Source organism: Aphidius gifuensis, linkage group LG2, assembly GCF_014905175.1.
Source record: "Aphidius gifuensis isolate YNYX2018 linkage group LG2, ASM1490517v1, whole genome shotgun sequence".
NCBI lineage: Eukaryota > Metazoa > Arthropoda > Insecta > Hymenoptera > Braconidae > Aphidius > Aphidius gifuensis.
Window position 1 is genome coordinate 1 of NC_057789.1, and position 22,851 is coordinate 22,851.

The 22,851-nt window shown below is 27.5% G+C and overlaps 3 protein-coding genes and 1 pseudogene across 10 annotated transcripts; 2 read left to right on the forward strand and 2 right to left on the reverse strand.

Annotated features, from left to right (window-relative positions):
- The first annotated feature begins 8,079 nt into the window (after positions 1-8,079).
- Positions 8,080-10,681, forward strand: LOC122849486 (BTB/POZ domain-containing protein 17). Of its 2 annotated transcripts, none has more exons than XM_044148186.1 (3): positions 8,080-8,214; positions 8,453-8,956; positions 9,018-10,681. In XM_044148186.1, exons 2-3 carry the CDS (start codon positions 8,810-8,812, stop codon positions 10,449-10,451), a joined length of 1,581 nt encoding a protein of 526 aa, XP_044004121.1. In that variant the 5' UTR covers positions 8,080-8,214; positions 8,453-8,809; the 3' UTR covers positions 10,452-10,681. The 2 variants fall into 2 exon arrangements, with proteins under 2 accessions (XP_044004121.1, XP_044004122.1); XM_044148187.1 differs by lacking the exon at positions 8,080-8,214 and adding an exon at positions 8,261-8,374 and having other exon boundaries at positions 9,018-10,474.
- Positions 10,682-10,767: 86 nt separating this feature from the next.
- On the forward strand, positions 10,768-11,989 carry LOC122849488 (glutathione S-transferase 1). The gene is made up of 4 exons (XM_044148196.1): positions 10,768-11,172; positions 11,257-11,398; positions 11,467-11,584; positions 11,650-11,989. The coding sequence occupies exons 1-4, from the start codon at positions 10,979-10,981 to the stop codon at positions 11,883-11,885; spliced, it is 690 nt and encodes a 229-aa protein (XP_044004131.1). The 5' UTR covers positions 10,768-10,978; the 3' UTR covers positions 11,886-11,989.
- LOC122849487 (putative thiamine transporter SLC35F3) lies at positions 11,920-17,161 on the reverse strand. 7 transcript variants are annotated; one of them, XM_044148188.1, is made up of 10 exons: positions 16,815-17,161; positions 16,504-16,650; positions 16,089-16,321; positions 15,503-16,021; positions 15,109-15,427; positions 14,939-15,028; positions 14,745-14,874; positions 13,835-13,864; positions 12,921-13,324; positions 11,920-12,166 (listed from the first exon to the last, which is right to left on the reverse strand). In XM_044148188.1, the coding sequence occupies exons 1-10, from the start codon at positions 16,828-16,830 to the stop codon at positions 12,114-12,116; spliced, it is 1,941 nt and encodes a 646-aa protein (XP_044004123.1). In that variant the 5' UTR covers positions 16,831-17,161; the 3' UTR covers positions 11,920-12,113. The 7 variants fall into 7 exon arrangements, with proteins under 7 accessions (XP_044004123.1, XP_044004126.1, XP_044004124.1 ...); XM_044148191.1 differs by lacking the exon at positions 16,504-16,650; XM_044148189.1 differs by lacking the exon at positions 13,835-13,864.
- Positions 17,162-19,029: 1,868 nt separating this feature from the next.
- Positions 19,030-22,748, reverse strand: LOC122848047 (annotated as a pseudogene).
- Between the last annotated feature and the right edge of the window lie 103 nt (positions 22,749-22,851).

The following is a 22,851-nucleotide window of genomic DNA, read 5'->3' on the forward strand; positions in this document are numbered from 1 at the left end:
TAGCTAAGGAAAAAGAGTAGAGAAAAGATGAGAAAAGATGAGCTGAAAAGATGTAGAAGAAAAGATGTAGCTAAGATGTAGCTATGGTAGCCTGAAAAGATGTAGCTAAGGAAAAGATGTAGCTAGCTAAGGATGTAGCTAAGGAAAAGATGTAGCTGAAAAGATGTAGCTAAGGAAAAGATGTAGCTAAGGAAAAAAAGAAGATGTAGCTATGGCTGAAAAGATGTAGCTAAGGAAAAGATGTAGCTAAGGAAAAGATGTAGCTATGAAAAGATGTAGCTAAGGAAAAGATGTAGCTATGAAAAGATGTAGCTAAAAGATGTAGTGTGTAGCTAAGGAAAAGATGCTAAGAAAGATGGGAAAAGATGTAGCAGGAAAAGATGTAGCTAGGAAAAGATGCTAGCTATGAAAAGATGTAGCTAGGAAAAGATGTAGCTAAGGAAAAGATGTAGCTATGAAAAGATGTAGCTAAGGAAAAGATGTAGATAAGGAAAAGATGTAGCTAAGGAAAAGATGTGAAGCTATGAAAAGATGTAGCTAAGGAAAGATGTAGCTAGGAAAAGATGTAGCTAAGGAAAAGATGTAGCTATGAAAAGATGTAGCTAAGGAAAAGATGTGAAGCTAAGGAAAAGATGTAGCTAAGAAAAGATGTAGCAGGAAAAGATGTAGCTAGGAAAAGATGTAGCTAAGGAAAAGATGTAGCTAAGGAAAAGGTGTAGCTAAGGAAAAGATGTAGCTAGGAAAAGATGTAGCTAAGGAAAAGATGTAGCTAGGAAAAGATGTAGCTAAGGAAAAGATGTAGCTATGAAAAGATGTAGCTAAGGAAAAGATGTAGCTAAGGAAAAGATGTAGCTAGGAAAAGATGTAGCTAAGGAAAAGATGTAGCTAAGGAAAAGATGTAGCTAAGGAAAAGATGTAGCTAAGGAAAAGATGTAGCTAAGGAAAAGATGTAGCTAAGGAAAAGATGTAGCTAAGGAAAAGATGTAGCTAAGGAAAAGATGTAGCTAAGGAAAAGATGTAGCTATGAAAAGATGTAGCTAAGGAAAAGATGTAGCTAGGAAAAGATGTAGCTAAGGAAAGATGTAGAAGTATGAAAAGATGTAGCTAAGGAAAAGATGTAGCTAAGGAAAAGATGTAGCTAAGACAAAGATGTACCTAAGGAAAAGATGTAGCTAAAGAAAAGATGTAGCTAAGGAAAAGATGTAGCTAAGGAAAAGATGTAGCTAAGGAAAAGATGTAGCAGGAAAAGATGTAGCTAGGAAAAGATAGCAAAGGAAAGATGTAGCTAAGGAAAAGATGTATGGGAAAAAGATGTAGCTAAGGAAAAGATGTAGCTAAGGAAAAGATGTAGCTAAGGGAAAAGATGTAGCTAAGGAAAAGATGTAGCTAAGGAAAAGATGTAGCTAAGGAAAAGATGTAGCTAAGGAAAAGATGTAGCTAAGGAAAAGATGTAGCTAAGGAAAAGATGTAGCAAAGGAAAAGATGTAGCTAAGGAAAAGATGTAGCTAAGGAAAAGATGTAGCTAAGGAAAAGATGTAGCTAAGGAAAAGATGTAGCTAAGGAAAAGACGAGGAGAAGGAAACGTACTAGATAATGAAAGGTTGCTGGAATGCAAACGTTGTAGCTAAGGAAAAGATGTAGCTAAGGAAAAGATGTAGCTAAGGAAAAGATGTAGCTAAGGAAAAGATGTAGCTAAGGAAAAGATGTAGCTAAGGAAAAGATGTAGCTAAGGAAAAGATGTAGCTGAGAAAAAGATGTAGCTAAGGAAAAAATGTAGCTAAGGAAAAGATGTAGCTAAGCAAAAGATGTAGCTAATGAAAAGATGTAGCTAAGGAAAAGATGTAGCTAAGGAAAAGATGTAGCTAAGGAAAAGATGTAGCTAAGGAAAAGATGTAGCTAAGGAAAAGATGTAGCTAAGGAAAAGATGTAGCTAAGGAAAAGATGTAGCTAAGGAAAAGATGAAGCGAAAAGATGTAGCTAAGGAAAAGATGTAGCTAAGGAAAAGATGTAGCTAAGGAAAAGATGTGAAGCTATGAAAAGATGTAGCTAAGGAAAAGATGTAGCTAAGGAAAAGATGTAGCTAAGGAAAAGATGTAGCTAGGAAAAGATGTAGCTAGGAAAAGATGTAGCTAAGGAAAAGATGTAGCTAGGAAAAGATGTAGCTAAGGAAAAGATGTAGCTAAGGAAAAGATGTAGCTAAGGAAAGATGTAGCTAAGGAAAAGATGTAGCTAAGGAAAAGATGTAGCTAGGAAAAGATGTAGCTAGGAAAAGATGTAGCTAAGGAAAAGATGTAGCTAGGAAAAGATGTAGCTAAGGAAAAGATGTAGCTAAGGAAAAGATGTAGCTAAGGAAAAGATGTAGCTAAGGAAAAGATGTAGCTAGGAAAAGATGTAGCTAGGAAAAGATGTAGCTAGGAAAAGATGTAGCTAAGGAAAAGATGTAGCTAAGGAAAAGATGTAGCTAAGGAAAAGATGTAGCTAAGGAAAAGATGTAGCTAAGGAAAAGATGTAGCTAAGGAAAAGATGTAGCTAAGGAAAAGCTGTAGCTAAGGGAAAGATGTAGCTAAGGAAAAGATGTAGCTAAGGAAAAGATGTAGCTAAGGAAAAGATGTAGCTAAGGAAAAGATGTAGCTAAGGAAAAGATGTAGCTAAGGAAAAGATGTAGCTAAGGAAAAGATGTAGCTAAGGAAAAGATGTAGCTAAGGAAAAGATGTAGCTAAGGAAAAGATGTAGCTAAGGAAAAGATGTAGCTAAGGAAAAGATGTAGCTAGGGAAAAGATGTAGCTAAGGAAAAGATGTAGCTAAGGAAAAGATGTAGCTAAGGAAAAGATGTAGCTAAGGAAAAGATGTAGCTAAGGAAAAGATGTAGCTAAGGAAAAGATGTAGCTAAGGAAAAGATGTAGCGAAGGAAAAGATGTAGCTAAGGAAAAGATGTAGCTAAGGAAAAGATGTAGCTAAGGAAAAGATGTAGCTAAGGAAAAGATGTAGCTAAGGAAAAGATGTAGCTAAGGAAAAGATGTAGCTAAGGAAAAGATGTAGCTAAGGAAAAGATGTAGCTAAGGAAAAGATGTAGCTAAGGAAAAGATGTAGCTAAGGAAAAGATGTAGCTAAGGAAAAGATGTAGCTAAGGAAAAGATGTAGCTAAGGAAAAGATGTAGCTAGGGAGAAGATGTAGCGAACGAGAAGATGTAGCTAGGAAAAGATGTAGCTAAGGAAAAGAAGTAACTAAGGAAAAGATGTAGCTAAGGAAAAGATGTAGCTAAGGAAAAGATGTAGCTAAGGAAAAGATGTAGCTAAGGAAAAGATGTAGCTAAGGAAAAGATGTAGCTAAGGAAAAGATGTAGCTAAGGAAAAGATGTAGCTAAGGAAAAGATGTAGCTAAGGAAAAGATGTAGCTAAGGAAAAGATGTAGCTAAGGAAAAGATGTAGCTAAGGAAAAGATGTAGCTAAGGAAAAGATGTAGCTAAGGAAAAGATGTAGCTAAGGAAAAAGATGTAGCTAAGGAAAAAGATGTAGCTAAGGAAAAAGATGTAGCTAAGGAAAAGATGTAGCTAAGGAAAAGATGTAGCTAAGGAAAAGATGTAGCTAAGGAAAAAGATGTAGCTAAGGAAAAGATGTAGCTAAGGAAAAGATGTAGCTAAGGAAAAGATGTAGCTAAGGAAAAGATGTAGCTAAGGAAAAGATGTAGCTAAGGAAAAGATGTAGCTAAGGAAAAGATGTAGCTAAGGAAAAGATGTAGCTAAGGAAAAGATGTAGCTAAGGAAAAGATGTAGCTAAGGAAAAGATGTAGCTAAGGAAAAGATGTAGCTAAGGAAAGATGTAGCTAAGGAAAAGATGTAGCTAGGAAAAGATGTAGATAAGGAAAAGATGTAGCTAAGGAAAAGATGTAGCATAGGAAAAGATGTAGCTAAGGAAAAGATGTAGCTAAGGAAAAGATGTAGCTAAGGAAAAGATGTAGCTAAGGAAAAGATGTAGCTAAGGAAAAGATGTAGCTAAGGAAAAGATGTAGCTAAGGAAAAGATGTAGCTAAGGAAAAGATGTAGCTAAGGAAAAGATGTAGCTAAGGAAAAGATGTAGCAAAGGAAAAGATGTAGCTAAGGAAAGATGTAGCTAAGGAAAAGATGTAGCTAAGGAAAAGATGTAGCTAAGGAAAAGATGTAGCTAAGGAAAAGATGTAGCTAAGGAAAAGATGTAGCTAAGGAAAAGATGTAGCTAAGGAAAAGATGTAGCTAAGGAAAAGATGTAGCTAAGGAAAAGATGTAGCTAAGGAAAAGATGTAGCTAAGGAAAAGATGTAGCTAAGGAAAAGATGTAGCTAAGGAAAAGATGTAGCTAAGGAAAAGATGTAGCTAAGGAAAAGATGTAGCTAAGGAAAAGATGTAGCTAAGGAAAAGATGTATAAAGATGTAGCTAAGGAAAAGATGTAGCTAAGGAAAAGATGTAGCTAGGAAAAGATGTAGCTAAGGAAAAGATGTAGCTAGGAAAAGATGTAGCTAAGGAAAAGATGTAGCTAAGGAAAAGATGTAGCTAAGGAAAAGATGTAGCTAAGGAAAAGATGTAGCTAGGAAAAGATGTAGCTAAGGAAGATGTAGCGAAAAGATGTAGCTAGGAAAAGATGTAGCTAAGGAAAAGATGTAGCTAAGGAAAAGATGTAGCTAAGGAAAAGATGTAGCTAGGAAAAGATGTAGCTAAGGAAAAGATGTAGCTAAGGAAAAGATGTAGCTAGGAAAAGATGTAGCTAGGAAAAGATGCTAGAAAAGATGTAGCTAAGGAAAAGATGTAGCTAAGGAAAAGATGTAGCTAGGAAAAGATGTAGCTAAGGAAAAGATGTAGCTAAGGAAAAGATGTAGCTAAGGAAAAGAGGTAGGAAAAGATGTAGCTAGGAAAAGATGTAGCTAGGAAAAGATGTAGCTAAGGAAAAGATGTAGCTAAGAAAAAGGTAGCAAAGGAAAAGATGTAGCTAAGGAAAAGATGTAGCTAAGGAAAAGATGTAGCTAAGAAAAGATGTAGCTAAAAGATGTAGCTAAGGAAAAGATGTAGCTAGGAAAAGATGTAGCTAAGGAAAAGATGTAGCTAAGAAAAGATGTAGCTAGGAAAAGATGTAGCTAAGGAAAAGATGTAGCTAAGGAAAAGATGTAGCTAAGGAAAAGATGTAGCTAGGAAAAGATGTAGCTAAGGAAAAGATGTAGCTAGGAAAAGATGTAGCTAGGAAAAGATGTAGCTAAGGAAAAGATGTAGCTAAGGAAAAGATGTAGCTAAGGAAAAGATGTAGCTAAGGAAAAGATGTAGCTAAGGAAAAGATGTAGCTAAGGAAAAGATGTAGCTAAGGAAAAGATGTAGCTAAGGAAAGGATGGAGCTAAGGAAAAGATGTAGCGAAGGAAAAGATGTAGCGGAGGAAAAGATGTAGCTAAGGAAAAGATGTAGCTAAGGAAAAGATGTAGCTAAGGAAAAGATGTAGCTAAGGAAAAGATGTAGCTAAGGAAAAGATGTAGCTAAGGAAAAGATGTAGCTAAGGAAAAGATGTAGCTAAGGAAAAGATGTAGCTAAGGAAAAGATGTAGCTAAGGAAAAGATGTAGCTAGGTAAACGATGTGGCATAGGAAAAGATGTAGCTAAGGAAAAGATGTAGCTAAGGAAAAGATGTAGCTAAGGAAAAGATGTAGCTAAGGAAAAGATGTAGGTAAGGAAAAGATGTAGCGAAGGAAAAGATGTAGAAAAGGAAAAGATGTAGCTAAGGAAAAGATGTAGCTAAGGAAAAGATGTAGCTAAGGAAAAGATGTAGCTAAGGAAAAGATGTAGCTAAGGAAAAGATGTAGCTAAGGAAAAGATGTAGCTAAGGAAAAGATGTAGCTAAGGAAAAGATGTAGCTAAGGAAAAGATGTAGCTAAGGAAAAGATGTAGCTAAGGAAAAGATGTAGCTAAGGAAAAAATTTTTATTGAAGTTTTGAACGACTCCCGAAACTTACCGACACAGATTCCTATATTACCATCTGATGGTAATGCAGATTCCTACATTACCGACCGCGATGTAAGTTTCGGGAGTCGTTCAAAACTTCAATAAAAATTTTTAACCCTTCATTACCGACACAAAAATTTTTATTGCATTTTTGAACGACTCCCGAAACTTACCGACACAGATTTCCATATTACCAACTGATGGTATTGCAGATCCCTGCATTACCGACCGCGATGCAAGTTTCGGGAGTCGTTCAAAACTTCAATAAAAATTTTCGACCCTTTGTTACCGACACAAAAATTTTTATTGCATTTTTGAACGACTCCCGAAACTTACCGGCACAGATTTCCATATTACCAACTGATGGTATTGCAGATTCCTACATTACCGACTGCGATGTAAGTTTCACGAGTTGTTCGAAACTTCAATAAAAATTTTTAACATTGTTACCGACATCAACAACATAAAAATCATATATACTATATACTCAATGATAACTGTACTAATAAATTTTATCTTCAAATAACTATATGATTGTTTCAATACATTTGTGAACAAACAACAAAATAAAATAACTTACGAAAATATAGTCTTCGAGATAGAAACATGCTAGCTCAACACCGATAAAGTAAGTATATTATATTACACATTGTCTTAAGTATAAAAAAACATATATATAAACTATCTACTAAAAAATAATACAAGTCCCAGCCTGTATGAACCTGTATTTTTCTCTATCTATATATAGCACCTACCTTCCAAAATTTTGTCCAAGTCCATAAACCCATGTAAATACAAAGTATGTCTAAAAATGATCCCCGTCAAAAAATAAGTACTTGTAAGCAAAAAAAAAAATATTTTTTCCCTCTATATATAGCACCTACCTTCCAAATTTTTGCCTAAGTCCAAATTCCCATTTATAAAGAGAATATTGAATGCCGGAATTAGCTGCTGTTGTTGTTGCATTTAGAATCATTGATTTTATTTATTTGAATTTATTTATTTGAATTTATTTTGAGAATTTCAAATTTCGGAATTGACTGCTCTTACGGATATACTTGAAACTATTTATATTTTGAATTTATTTTTCAAGATCTCTACTTTTTTTATGTCAATGATAAGTTACCGACCGAGCACAGATTTTTTCAGCGCTTTGCGCCGGGTATTGGTTTATTAATACCCTTAGACGCCCACAGCCCCAACCAACCAACCACACGGGGCTGCAGGCGTCGACCACTCGATGACTGAAGTATACCACAGTAAGCCAATCAAATCAAATTAAACTACTTTAAACAACAAATTAAATAAAAAACTCTACTTTGCTTACGTGTACCAACTAAAGGATACAAGATAGCATTTGGCCTAAATACTATGTTGTATACTTCAGTCACGTCACTGTGGTATACGGGGGGATCCCCCGTTAGTGATGACAATTTTGTCCTTATATATTAAACGTCATGCAACTTGACAACTTGTGAGAAAAGTACAATTTTATGAATCCCAATAACCCGCTTAATATTAATCCTAAAAATACCTATCAAACATCATTAACTTTCTTTTTTTAATCCGCATCCAATCATTATCGCTATTATTTATTTATTCCATTTTTTAATTAATCCAAAATAACTTGTAATATCAAACATCATCCTAGCCATACAGTATACCCATACATGATTTTCAAATTCTCATAGCTTCCTCAATATCCATCCTAAAATTATGATTCAAACGGCATTAAATTCTCTATTAAATTACGCTAATTATCATCACAATAGATTATTTTATAAACAATCAATTAATTTACTAAAAACAATTTAATTATACAATATTTTCTTGCCACGAGGCCTTGTCCGTAAGGTGCTGCCTCAACGGCAAATCCAAAAACCAAAAATATTCAAAATCCGAAAATTGACATATACATTTTGTTAAATAATTCAACTCCCCATAATTTCCTCATATAAATAAATCAATTCTAAACATTGTTATTTAAAAAGATTTTTAATTAAACTATTCCTTCATTTATTAATTAATTAAATAAAAATTATTAACAAGATTGTTGTCCACCAAGGCCGTTAGGTGGACAGCCGACCCCGTGAAAAACACCAAATAATAACAATAGTACAAGAGATTGTTGTCCACCAAAGCCGTTAGATGGACAGTTGACCCCGTGAAAAACACCAAATAATAACAATAGTACAAGAATCTGTCAAATTTTTTAACAACAAACAAATTCCATGAGTTATGTGTCTTTTATGTAGACAGGTATTGTTATTAATAATTAAATCATTTAATTTCTTGCTAAAATTATTATAAATTGTATTACATGTTTGACAGACAATATTTAAAAATTCCAACAAGTAGAATAGCATAATTAATGATATTTATATAAATATGTCTTGTTGGTTTTGTTTATCAGTATCAAGTATCAAGCTCATGTGTTTATTAAATATTTATTAAATTTTATGTGCATAAATATTAACTACATATATTATTATTGTAGGTAACCGAATGGAATTATATTGTTTATTGAAAATTTGACTTGAAAAATGTGAAAAAAAGTGAGAGACATAGCGAGCAAGGATAACAAGACAAATGTCATTATTTTCTCATTGTATCATCTGTTAAAAATCAATTGTCCATAATTTTCATGACATACCTAAATATATAAATATATATTAATTTTTGACTGCTCTCTCCTTACCATATTTACTGAATATTGATGATTGAATACAAAATGTCAAAATTACAAATAAGAAATTGTTTTATTAAATTAATACGAAAATCAAGTTGATAAATAAATAAATAAATAAATACAAGATAATATAGGTATATATATATATTGATAAAACATGTGCAAATGTTACGTAGTACAATTAGATGGATGACAGGTTATACAAATATGGATCAACAAAATAATAATACAACAACAACAACAAACACTAATATTACAACTGATATTGGTGATGTTAAAAATAATGTACCAATTACACCTGATGCAGTTGAGGTAATAATGATAATAGTTGAAAAAATAAATATTATTTATTTATTTATTGATTTATTTACAGGTTGATAATTCTCATACAATATTATTAAAAATTGCAACATTATATGCTGAAAAATTAATAAATGACATTTGTCTTGTTGTTGATGGTGTTGAATATCCAGCTCATCGTTTAATATTATGTGCATCAAGTGATGTTTTTCAGGTAATGTTAATGAGTCCACAATGGTCAGAATCACATGAAAGTCGTGTGACATTACAAGAAACACCACAATGTGTTCCATTATTTAGTGAATTTCTTCGTTATTTTTATACTGGACAAATAAGAATAAGTTATGAAGTTGTTCTGCCAATTTTATCACTTGCTGATAAATATAATGTCAAAGATTTAATAACATTATGTTTAGAATATATGAATAATCATATTGCTGTTGCTGCAATAAATGGTACACTTGTATCATGGCTTGAATATGTATCAAATTGTGGTCATCAATTAATAACAAAAACATGTCAAAATTTTATTAAATGGAATATTGAGCTAGTTGCTAAAACACCAGATTTCGGTAATTTTGATATTAATATTTTAATTATGTTGCTACATAAAAGTAGTTTAATTATAAAAGATGAATTAACCCTATACAAATGTATTGAACTGTGGATAAACTATCAAGAATCAAATTTAAAAAAACATAATATAACAACAGATGAATATGAAAAGACAATAAAACAAATTGTTATTGCTGTTATGACACCAATTAGATTTCCAATGATGTCACCACGTCAATTAGCTGAATTGCTATTATCACCATTAACTAAAAAATATAAAGAGTTTTTTGTTGAAAGAATGGCTATTGGTATGTCATTTCATTCTGGTCACAATGAACGTATACGTGAAATAATAAATAATGAGGATGATGGATATTTATTATTTGAACCAAGATTATATACTGTTGATACATGTTGTTCACTATTAACTATTGAAAATTTTCGTAATTTACCATCATATCATACACGTACACTTGTATTTTCAAGTCAATCGTATCTTGCTGAATATTGTGGTGAACGTACATGTGAATGGGTTGTTGATTTATATCCAAAAGGTGTATGGTTTAAAAAATTTTTTTTAATTGTATGGCAAGGTACTGTTGAAATGCCTGAACATGTTATTAAATCAGTTAGATTATCAATGACATGTAAAGAACCACCAGATACAACAGACACTGATATGAGAGTTAAAATTGGTGTATTAATATATGCATTACAAGATGGTGTTGAACATATTGCTCGTGTTACTCAAGTTGTACACAGATTTAATAAAAATGAACGTGTATTAAATTTAGATAATTTATTACCATTTGAAGAGTTGAATCCACCAGTTAATATAACAAATACTAGCAACAACAACAACAACAAAGATAGCAGCAACTCATCAGCATTTCTTGTTGGACCAAATAAAGATATGCTTAAACTACATATTGTCATTTCACCAGCTAATTAATAAATATATATCTTGATATTTTATTATTTTATTTTTTTTTTTTTTTCTTTATATATTCTATAGTAATAATAATTATTATAAAAGTTGATAAGTAAATATATATGTATAATGGAAAAATTTAATTTACATAATTGGAATTATTTTAAATAATAATAATATGAAAAAATATGACATGTTTAAAAGACTATTTTGTCAAATAAATAAAAAGTAAATTTATCAAAATAATCAAATTATTTATTTATTTTTAAAATATTATTGATACGACCTACATAAAATGCATGTCCTTGGGAATGATAAATTATAATTTATAAATACATGTGCATTCTCCTTGTCTTGAAAAATCATAATAATAAAATACATGTATTATTTACATACATAGTAGAAGGTGAAAGTTTCCAATACATTAACCACATTAACTTGGAATTTGTTTCAGTTACTCAGTTAGTCTTTGCCAAACTGTTGACGACCAAGCAATTAAATTAAATCTAAAAATCAAATCAAAAGTATTTTTTTTTTATTCAATTAAAATGAAATTATACTCTGTTTCTGATGGCCCACCATCACTTGCTTGTCAACAAGCATTAAAAGCACTTAATTTGGATTATCAATTAATTAATGTTGATTATGGAAAAGGACAACATATGACTGATGAATATGCACAATTAAATCCACAAAAAGAAATTCCAACATTTATTGATGATGACCTTGTCATAGGAGAGAGGTAAATAAAATAAAATAAAATAAAATAATGAATTTAAAATAATTTTACAAAAATTTTGTTTTTTTTTTTTTTTTTTTGTTCAAGTAATGCTATTCTTCAATATCTTGGTGATAAATATGATGTCAATGGAATTCTTTATCCCAAGGATCCAAAAACACGTGCAATTGTTAATCATCGTTTGTGTTTTAATCTTGCAATGTATTATCGTAACATCTCTGAATACGTGGTCAGTTATCAATCAATCATTATAACATATTATTAAATAATAATAATAATAATAATAATTTATTTTAGATGGCACCAATATTTTTTGATTACAAACGTACTCCTTTGGGATTAAAAAAACTTAAAATATCACTTGATGTTTTTGAAACGTATTTAAAAAAATCAAATGGAAAATATGCTGCTGGAGGTAAGATAAGATAATATAATATTTAATTAACAAACAAATAATAAATAAATAAATTATTTTTTTAGATAAATTGACAATTGCTGATTTTCCATTAAATACTGCAACAATGTGTCTTGAGGCAATAAAATTTTCATTGTCAGAATGGCCTCACATTGAAAAATGGTATAATAATTTTAAAATAAATCATCCAGATCTTTGGAATATTGCTGCTCAAGGAATGAAAGAAATAACTTATTTTGAGGCAAATCCACCAGATTTATCACACATGGATCATCCAATTCATCCTACTCGAAAAATATAAATTTACATAAAATAATTATTGCATTACGCATATATAATTTGTAAATTCAATATATATATATTTAATTATGGCAATTAATTTGTACAATAAAAATTTTCATCTGATATTTAGATGTTGATTTATATTATGCAGTGTATTTAAATAGAGATAGTAGTATTAGTAGTAGTCACCGAACTCGTCCAGATGGTGATCTAAGATGTGATTTAATGTAACCAGTTCGATAATCAATTACATCACGCGAGTTGCCTCTTGATAAACCATGTCTGTGTCTTCTACTCCATCTGTAATTAATATTGTCATACATTAATTAGCATAATCATTTATTTTTTATTATATGAAAATGTGTATATATATTAAATTTATGATCATGCGAATAAAATAATTATTGAAATGATTTCTCTCTATTCAAAGTTGATTGAAAAAATAATAATTTTTTTTTTTTCCTCATCAAGATTTTTAATTTAAAATAAATAAATAATTAATAAATATATATCGAGTCACATAACAACATAATAATTATAACATGATAAATGTTTCATTCCATATCGAAATATTGTAGCACATACAACAAAATTAAAATATATATTTTTATTAATAAGTATCAAGTTGAAAAAGAAAAATTAATTTTATCACTACTACATTATTATCATTATTATTATTATTATTATTAGTATCACAAAATGCAAATATGTATATATTTTTTATCTAAATTTTCAATAATATATATTAAGAATAAATTCAAGTAAATAAACTAAATAATAATACAAATAAATAAATAAATAAATAAATGTTTGTGGTACTTGTAGTAACGTTGAGATGATTGGGGATTGAAAAAAATGTGAAATATAAAAAATATTGATGGATCGTTGAAAGCTGTAAAATCATGTCCGGATATAATATTCTTGTGAATTTATTAATTTTATTTTTATTGATTGACATTTGACCACAGTGCAAGATTTATTGATTAAATTTTTAATTTAAAAATACAAAAGTATTTGATTATATTTATTTGTTTTTTTTTTTATTGTCGCATACCTTGCAGTTGATTTTGTGACAAGATGTTGTTCGATCGATGATGATGATGGTGGTGATTGTTGTTGTTGTTAATTGTGGATGTTGGTTCAATTTGGGATGAGGAATTATTATTGTTGGCAATATTATAATTATTAATATTATTATTATTATTATTATTATTATTGTTGTTGTTGTTGTAATTATTGTGTATATTTGTTGTAGTTATTGGAAGTAGAGTTTGGCCATCACCATTTGATGAAGAAACTCCATAATTTCGTCGAAAAGGACGTTGTTGTAATGATTGCCTTCGATTCTTTGTTGTAGTTGTTGTAGTTGTTGTAGCACCACCACCACCACCAAGACCAGTAGCACCACCAGTTGAAGTCATTGAAATTCCTTGTTCTTGTGAATTTCTTGATGTACGACTGCATCAACCCCATTTTTTCACTTTTTCGTTTTATTTATTTTTTATTTTTAATTAGGTATATTAAACGCGATGAAAATAATAATTTGTTTATTTCTATGGTCAGTGTGTGAGTGTCAATGTTTTGATTTAATTTAATTTTTTTTTTCTTAATTATTCAAATGCTATACTAAAATATGAAAATATGTAACTATTTTCTTTTCTAAGAAAAAATAAATTTACAAAGCTCATGCAATTACAAAAAGCAGTGCAATAATTATTAAAAAGACATCAAGTTTTGATTGTTGTTATTATTTTTTAAAAAATATTATTTCATCAGATGTAAAACATGCACCCACTTTTGTTTTGTTTTTTTTTTTTTTTTTTTCCCCATTGCACATGGTATGTACAAATTATTATTCACGCTCGTGTTTATTATTGGCTTGATAAATTCAGTGGATTTAAAAAAAAAAAAAAACAACGGTAAATGGCATTAAAATATAAATTATTTATAGGCCATGTATTTTCTTACCTTGCACTGTGACTCATGGCGACTATGTTTCTGTAACAGCATAATATAATGGAATCCTGATACTTATTGTTGGGAGGTGATTTTATCAAGTATTGAGGTCATTTGGTTTTTTTTTTTCTCATTCTTTATCACAACATGGCAATTTTTAATATTATTATTATTATTATTATTATTAATTCAAAATTGTGGATGATGGTAAATCAATGCAATACATTGTGTTATCATCTCTTATTTTTTTATCAATAATATTGTCATTACCTATATATAATTATATTTTTTTATTTTGAAAATTTGACACATGATTGCATAATTGCAACAATACAAGACAATCTTTAATTTTCACAGTTTAATATTTCAAATTCATTATTGATTCTGCCTATTTTATTATTGTCTTGAACATTTAAAAAAATAAATAATAATAATATTAATAATAATTTTTCATCAAGCAAAAAAAAAAAAAAACCTACAACCAAGTGAATATAGTCTACTATTTACTCGCTTTGCCTCTAATTTTGGTGCAAATATTATATAAATTTTCAAAAACCAAATGATGATAATATATAAGTAGTATAATTAATAAATTGAAAAAATTCCAATCTTTCTTGCAATAGAAATACAGATAGAGAGTTAGTATATTAATATTATATAGTATAGACAAGTTGATAAGAAATAATAATAATAATAATAATAATATATTTAAATAAATATAAAAATCAAGTTTTTTTTTTTGTTTTTTTTTTCAACTAAATAAGCTATCAAGTTAAATTAAATATTAAATAGTTTGTTAGTTATATTTAATATAATTTATGCTGTTAAAAAAATATAAAATAAAAAATAAAAAACAAGAAAATAAAAAAAAATTATAGTGCATACCACAATATGTATGAGAGTTATTTTATTAAATGCATACCGAAGTAAACGAGTTATGTAGTCTGGCCAATTATCAGGAAACATTACAAGAAAAAATCCAACAGCAATTAAAATTATTCCAGCTAATTTCATTCCAACAAAATGAGCACCATAAAGAACGACATCAAGTGCTAAAAAATTATATTATATTATTATTATTATTATTATTATTATTATTATTTTAAAAATATTTACCAGCTGATACTGGAACTGCTGTTATTAAACCAAGTGTTATAAATAAATCATATGTTAATGCAACACTAAAATGTCCCAACATATTTGAAGCTAAAAAAAAATAATAATAATTTAAATTTATTAATAAAAAATTCAATTTATATTCAATTATTATTATTTATAAATATTACCTAAATGAAGAATACTTGCTGATAATAATGTTGCCCATGGTAAACGTGCCCATTGAACACTTTCAGCACCCGAAAAATATAAAGCTAAACATACTGGCCAAAGTAATGCAGCATTACAAAGTCCAATTAGTGAAAAAAATAATGACATTTGTCCAAATGTTGTATGACCAATGACTTTTTTAAATAATACTTTATAAACTGCTGATCCAGCAGCAGCTGATGCAGCAAGAACAACACCAAATAATGTTGGACTACCAGTTATACCATCCATATATGCCAATAATGCTATACCAGTATCACAAAGAATAACTGCAACAATCTATAAATTAAAATTAAAATTAAAATTTATTTTATTGAAAAATAAATTTTATTAAAAATAAACTAAAAAACTTACTCTCACACCAACAAATTGCTCATGAAGAATAACCCATGATAATAAATAAACACAAGCAACATTTGTTGCATACAATGCCATAACATCTGTGGCAAATAATATTTTTAATGAATGAATATACATGTAATTTGTTGCGACCCATAGACCACAAAATAAACTACATCTTGTTAAAAATCTTCCACCAGTAAAACCTTTGTCACGAAAACCTCGTAAACTTTCAGCAATTATTTCAGTTGGATTATTGCATTTTGTTTTAATAATACGACAAATAAAGTATATTGGAAAATACAATACTGTCCAATTTGTACAAAACCATGTTGTAAAAAATGGTGCATTATAAGGAAGAATCATTGATTTATGATAAAGTCCACTTGACGATGATGATGATGATGATGAATTAATTGACAATGTTTGACTAATATTTGATTCGGGTTTTTGAAAATATAAATATTTAATACAATGAGTTGCACCAACCCATGTTGCTGTTACACAAACAGTAACACAAACTCCATAATAAATCTGTAAATAAATAAATAAATAAATCAATTGATTAATTGTTTAAAATAAAAAAAAATATATAATTTACTTTTTTTGCTGATTCAGCACAGCATGAATCATAACATCTTGTGATTGAATGTCTTCTTGTTTGAAATGTAACTGGAACACCACCACCACCACTACTACTACTACCACCAATACATGAGGGTTGATTATGTCCTTGGCCATTACCACCACTAACAGTAGTACAACTTCCAGCTTCAAGTGATCGACAACTTGATGCTAAATCAGCTCCACAACCACCAGATTGTTCACATCCTCCTGAAATTATGTAGCATATAATAATAATAATATTTAATATTTATTTATTTATTTAAACATAAAATAAAATAATTTAATTCAATCATAAATAAATAAATAAAAAATAGATGGATAGATAGATAGATAGATGGAAAATTCAAGTTTTTTTTATGAAATTTGATAATAATGTAAATATGCTGTGCCTGAATTATCCAAAACGATTTGAACTGGACTGATATATGGAACAGTATGACCAGTATGATCATCACTCAGAATAATACTTGGTCCACGTATTCTTCGAGGATGAAAAATCGTTGATACCTCAGTTACACCTCCAATATTCCAATTTCCTATATTCTCATAAAAAAAAAAAAAAAAGAAAAAAAAATTACCAAAAACAACAACAACAACAACAACAACAACAGTATTTAAATATTTATATACTCAGCATGATGATTAAAAAATTTAAAATATAATAATTATTCATTAAATATATGTATACTCATATACATACCTGTTTTTTGTTCCATTATTATTAATATTCAATATAGTCACTGAGCATTTTTTATTTTATTTTAATGAAATAAATATTTGACCCAATTATTTATTTTAACAATTAAATACACACACACATTTTTATTATGAAAAAAATTATAAATATTATTTCACTAAAAAGTCGTTTTTTTTTCAAATTAAATTGTAACTTTTTGTAACTATATTAATATAATAATTTGCACAAGTTATTTTTATTTATTTATTTTCAGTAGATTTTATTTGACTGGAGCTTTTGACCGGGTCATGTTCCATTGATTATGTACATCTACATAAAATGCTGCCAAACATGCACTTATATGGTCATTATTTATTTGTTAAAGCGCAAGCGCTTTTATTTGTTAATAAATTTTACTGAATTTAACTAGATGAAAAATAAAATATATAATAAACATGCAATACATATTTCAAGTATTTTTCTTATTATTCATTATATTTTTTTAATCTGATGAAAATTTAAACGCATGCAAAAATGTTATGTTTATGTTTATTTATAAATAATAAATAAAAAATAATCAAAGACAAAATTGTTTTATATTGAAAAAATATATTTTTTATTTCTGAAAAATGAGAATTCAATCAAGTTTTTTTTTTTTTTTCTTTTCTTTTTTTTTGATGAAAGATTATAAATACAAGACAAAATTGATGATTATATTATCAAATGAATCTTAAAATATACAAGGTACTGAATTAAATCGCTCGAGTTACAATTTTATAATTAACTCACTAATAAATAAATAAATAAATAAATAAAAAAAAGACAAAAAATGATTCGATAAAAAATATATACAAAATGTTATTTTTTAAATATCCTGTCCGACGTTTACAAATTTATCACAGAATAATAAATTTTATCAACATTTTAATTTTTTAATAAAAAAACATAAATTGTTGATAAAATTATTTTAGCAAATAAAAAGCATTATTAAATAAATAAATAATATTTAAGATTATTTATAATTTATACACTCAATCATGCCAATAATAATAATAATTAATATTATTATTATTATTAAAAAAATGATGGGCTGAAAAAAAATATATATTTTTAATATAAAAAGCTAACTATGTATGTACTTGTAACAATATGGCCTTGTATTAATAATATCATTCAAAAAAAAAAAACCAGTCAGGAGTTTAAAATAAAAAATAAATAGGTATATTTTTTTTTTTTTAAATACTGGTCCAAGTGATAATTAGTTGTATTATTATTATTATTATTTTAGTATCTAGTTGCATGTTAATCTGTATGTACGAGACACATGATTATTCCAGGTACAAAAAAACGTTAAAACACAATTATCGTTTTTGTCATTCATTCATTCATTCATTCATTCAATCAAATTAATATGATTTAAAAAATTAACAAAAAAAAGAAAAGAAAAAGAAAATTATTCAACAATAATACTATAAAATAATTAATTATGATGAACGATGAGGTTTACAAAAGATAGCTTTGGATTTAATTTTCTAATAATTTTTTTAATGATAAATATTATATTTATCAATTATTTTTATTGTTTTATTCTCTTTTTTTTTTCATGAATAATAATTGAATCTATATTTTTCGTATGGTCATGATAATATTATTTACAACAATTTTCATATATATATCACATAATATTTTTAAGCAACAACTTGTTTTTTTGTTTTTTTTTTTTTTATTTTTCATGATTGTAAAAATGATGGATGGAGGAAAAAAAAAATTGATTAATAATAAATCACAATTATTGTATAGAATGCAAACTTTGAAAAAACAAAAAAATTTACGCTCAATTTTATTACCATTTTGTGTGTTTAATTTGTATATTGAGATAATTCTTCGCATTAATATGCAATTGGATCAGTGAGTACTTAATTTTTTTCCCTAAAGAAAAAAAAAAAAAAAAAAAAAAAAAAATTGATAATCTAGTCATTATTATTTATTTTTCAACTTAAATTATTATTAGCATTATTTATCTATAAACTAAAAATCATTCAGTTATTATTTGTGAAGGCACATTTCATTAATATATCTTTTGGCAAGAGTTTTTGAATTTTTTATGACAAAGTTAATAAAGCCCGAAAAATAATTTTAAAAGTTTAAAAAAAATTGAATTTAAATTTTTTTTTCATATCAAATTGCACAAATAACACTAAAAATGATTAATAATGGTAAACATCATTTATTTTATTTTTAATTTCTAATTTACTAAACACGTCCAATTACATTTTATACACGATATAATAAAATTAATTTAAAAATTATAAGCTTGTTCTATTATATAAAATTTCGAGGATGACACGATTTAAAAAATAATATTATTATCAGTCAATATTATTATCATCATCATCATCATCATCATCATTATCATCTGATAAATTATTATGCTTTACCTTTTGACCTTGACGTTTGGAAGATTTTCTCGACACTTTGGATTGACGAGTTTCTTGTTGTTGTTGTTGTTGTTGTTGCTGTTGTGGTTGTTTATTTAAACCAAGCCTCAATCTTATAGGAACTTTGGAATCAACAATTTTATCATCTAAAAATAATAATAATAATTATAATTATAATAAATATATAAATGAAATTAAAAAGTTTACAAATTAATAAGAAAAATAAATAAATAAATAAATCACCTTCAGAATCAGATAAATCTGGTATTGATCGATGATGAACAACTGTCACTCGACGCATTTCTTCTAAAAAAAATAATAATCAAATAAATAAATAAATAGTAATAATAATAACAATATTATAATTTCAATATATTGAAAAGTTGTTTTCTTACTTTTATCATCTCCTTTGAGAATTTGTCTATGATTAATTTTTGAATTATTCTTGGCAGCTCTGTGAATAATGAAAAATATTTGTAATTTAATTTTAATAAAATATAAAATATAAATAATTAATTAAACAAAAAAACATACTCTTTGACAACTCCTTTAAATGCAGATTGCAATAATCTTGCTGATTGTATTGGTGGAGCACGATTTAATCTTTCTGCTCTTCTTCTGCTTAATTCTGTTCTTAAATCAGCTTCTTCATCAGTTGGATTTATTATTATTTCTTTAGCTACATCAATTATAGATTCTTCAATTTTATTTTTCTTAATTTTTTTATTATTTTTTAAAATTTCATCAGTTTCCTTAGAAATATCACTCTTTAATTTACCAGCTTGATAAATTTCTTTGTCTTTTTTTTTTTTCTTTTTTATTTTTTCTTTTTCAATTTTAACTGGTGATGAAATTTTAATGGCATCATTATCATTTAAATCATCATCACTAACAACATCTTCAAAATCACCAAAATCATAATTAAGATGAAGACTCAATTCTGTTTCAGTTATATTTTCATAGATACAATTATTGTCATCATCATGATTAATTTTTTCCTCATCACTAATGTCTTCTAAACAATGATTTTTCTCTTCACCACTACTTTCATTACGATTTACAATTGATGTTGAAATATTATCAACATTTTCATAAACTTTTTCATTTTTTTCAAAATTTCCATCATCATCATCATCATTATTATCATTAATCAATGATACATTTTTTGTATTATTTATTTTTTTGCTCAATTTAATTTTTTTATTTTCATAATTTCCATCAATTATTTTTTTAGATTCAAATTTTTTTCTTCTTGCTTCAAAAACTGGATCATGTGTATGTTTTATTGTATTCATTGAAGTTGAATTTTTTTTTCTCAATGGTGAATTTTCACGTTTATAAAATGAAGGTTCATCAAGAAGAGGAGTTGTTGATCTTCGTTTTCTTGATGTTTCTTTTGATGCTGTAGCTGCTGCTGCTGCTGATGGTGAACGAGATCTTCTTGAACGATTTGTAAATGTTTTTGGTGAACGTGATTTTTTGCGTCTTTCTACTGGTAATAATGGTGAACGTGAATACGGTGATGAACGTCTGTTAATTGGTGATCTTGATCTTGGTCGTGGTGAATATTTTGGTGATCTATGACGTATATTCATTTGACGTGATTGTGATTTTTTAATAATTTGTCTTGATGGTGATCGTCGAGGTGATTTTTTATTATGTTTTTGTTTTTGTTTTTGTTTTGGTGATAATGAACGATTTCTTTTATTATTATCATCATCATCATCATCATTATTTATAAAATTGTATGATTTTTCATAATTATTATTGACTTTTTTATTGTTTTTTTTTCTTTTTTATTATCAGATAATTTTTCATCGTTCATTTCACGTTCCATTTCATCCATTAATCTTTCCAAACTATCTTCTTCCTCGTGATCAGCCATAACAAGAACATCATCATCATCTTCAATATCTTTTTTTTTTTCTTTTATCTCATCTTCTTCTTCATCATCTTCACCATCTTCTTCATTATCATCATCTTCATCATTATCAGCAGCATCTTCCTCTTCTTCGTCTTTTTGGTCTTTTTCTTCTTGCTCTTTGTCATTGTCTTTATAATTTTTAAAATTGTTATAAAGCTTTTTATCATGTCGCATTGATTCATCATTATCATCATCATAACTTTCAGTTTGATTTTTTTTATTTTCTGTATCAATAAGTTTAGATTTTTTAAGATATTTTATTTGATGCTCCTTGGATGTTGATGAAATATCATTTGTGTCTAATTTTGCTGCTGCTGCTGCTGCTTCTTCATCATCTGAGCCACTTAAATTATTCTCATAACGATTGAATTTTGAGTCTTCTGTAATTAATTTTATTATTATTATTATTATGATTTTTGTCATTGTTATTATTATTAAATAAAATACATACCTAAAGTATCGTTTGTTGTATGTAAATGTTTGTTGTTTGATATTGTTAAATTATTTTTAGTAGCAGCATTTTCAGTTGAATCAGTATTGGCATCAACTGGTACAATTTCAATGAGATTTTTATTGTTTCGACAAGGATAATAAATATTCTGTAAAATAAATATTATATAAGTATTATTTAAAAATTAACTGAAATAAGTGAGTACATAATGATAATAAAGTTAAAATAAATAATTACTCCATTTTGTCGTGGTGGTATATTTTGATAAATATAATTATCTTTTCTATTGGTAGCTCGTTGATTATTACCACTTGCTGTTGTTATGTTTGATGTTGATGTTGATGTTATATTATTATTATCATGACTAGTTTTAGTTGTTGATTGTAAAAAATTTAAAGTATGTTTATTATTATTATTATTATTATTATTAATAATTCCAATTGTTTTTGGTTTTAATGATTTTAATGCAGCAAGACGTAATTTTTCAAGTTCTTCATCGTCATCGTTATCATCATCATCATCATCTTGTTTGTATTTTTTAGACATTGAAGAAACCACCTAAGCAAATATCAAAAAATAATTTTATTCTCAACAAACAATAACCTTAAATATTTATTTATATTTTTTATTATTTATAGGTACTTAAATAATTAGTTTAATAATATAATAATAATAGTAATAATAAATAATAATACCGTTTGACGATAATCCATGCTAATTGTAGTGATGGTGATATAGGTATACGTTATTGGTGATGATTGATGAATTGGTGATTATTATATTTTTAATAATAATCCAAATATTCAAAAAAATTAATGTTGTTTATACAAGCATGGTATAAATATTATTATAATAAATAATACAGAAAATGCATATAAATAATGAATATATACACGATAATCACACGCACACACACACGCACACAAATTAATTCTATAACCAGATAATATTTATTATTTCTGACAATGATAACAATGTAATAATCCACTTTAATAATATATTTTATATTAGTGAAATGTTTTTATCTCTATGAAAATTGAAAAATCCTTGTCCCCCCACTAACATGAAAACATCAAACAACATCAAACTGCATCCAACGTAAATAAAAATGGAGTCCATGGGATCAGCATCACCTTTTTTTTTTTTTTTTTATTGTTTTTTATTTACTCACTGCACTAGCGCCGTCATTGGTTAAATACAGACTTGATCCATTCCATTCCACGCTGTTCCACGCATTCCACAACATTC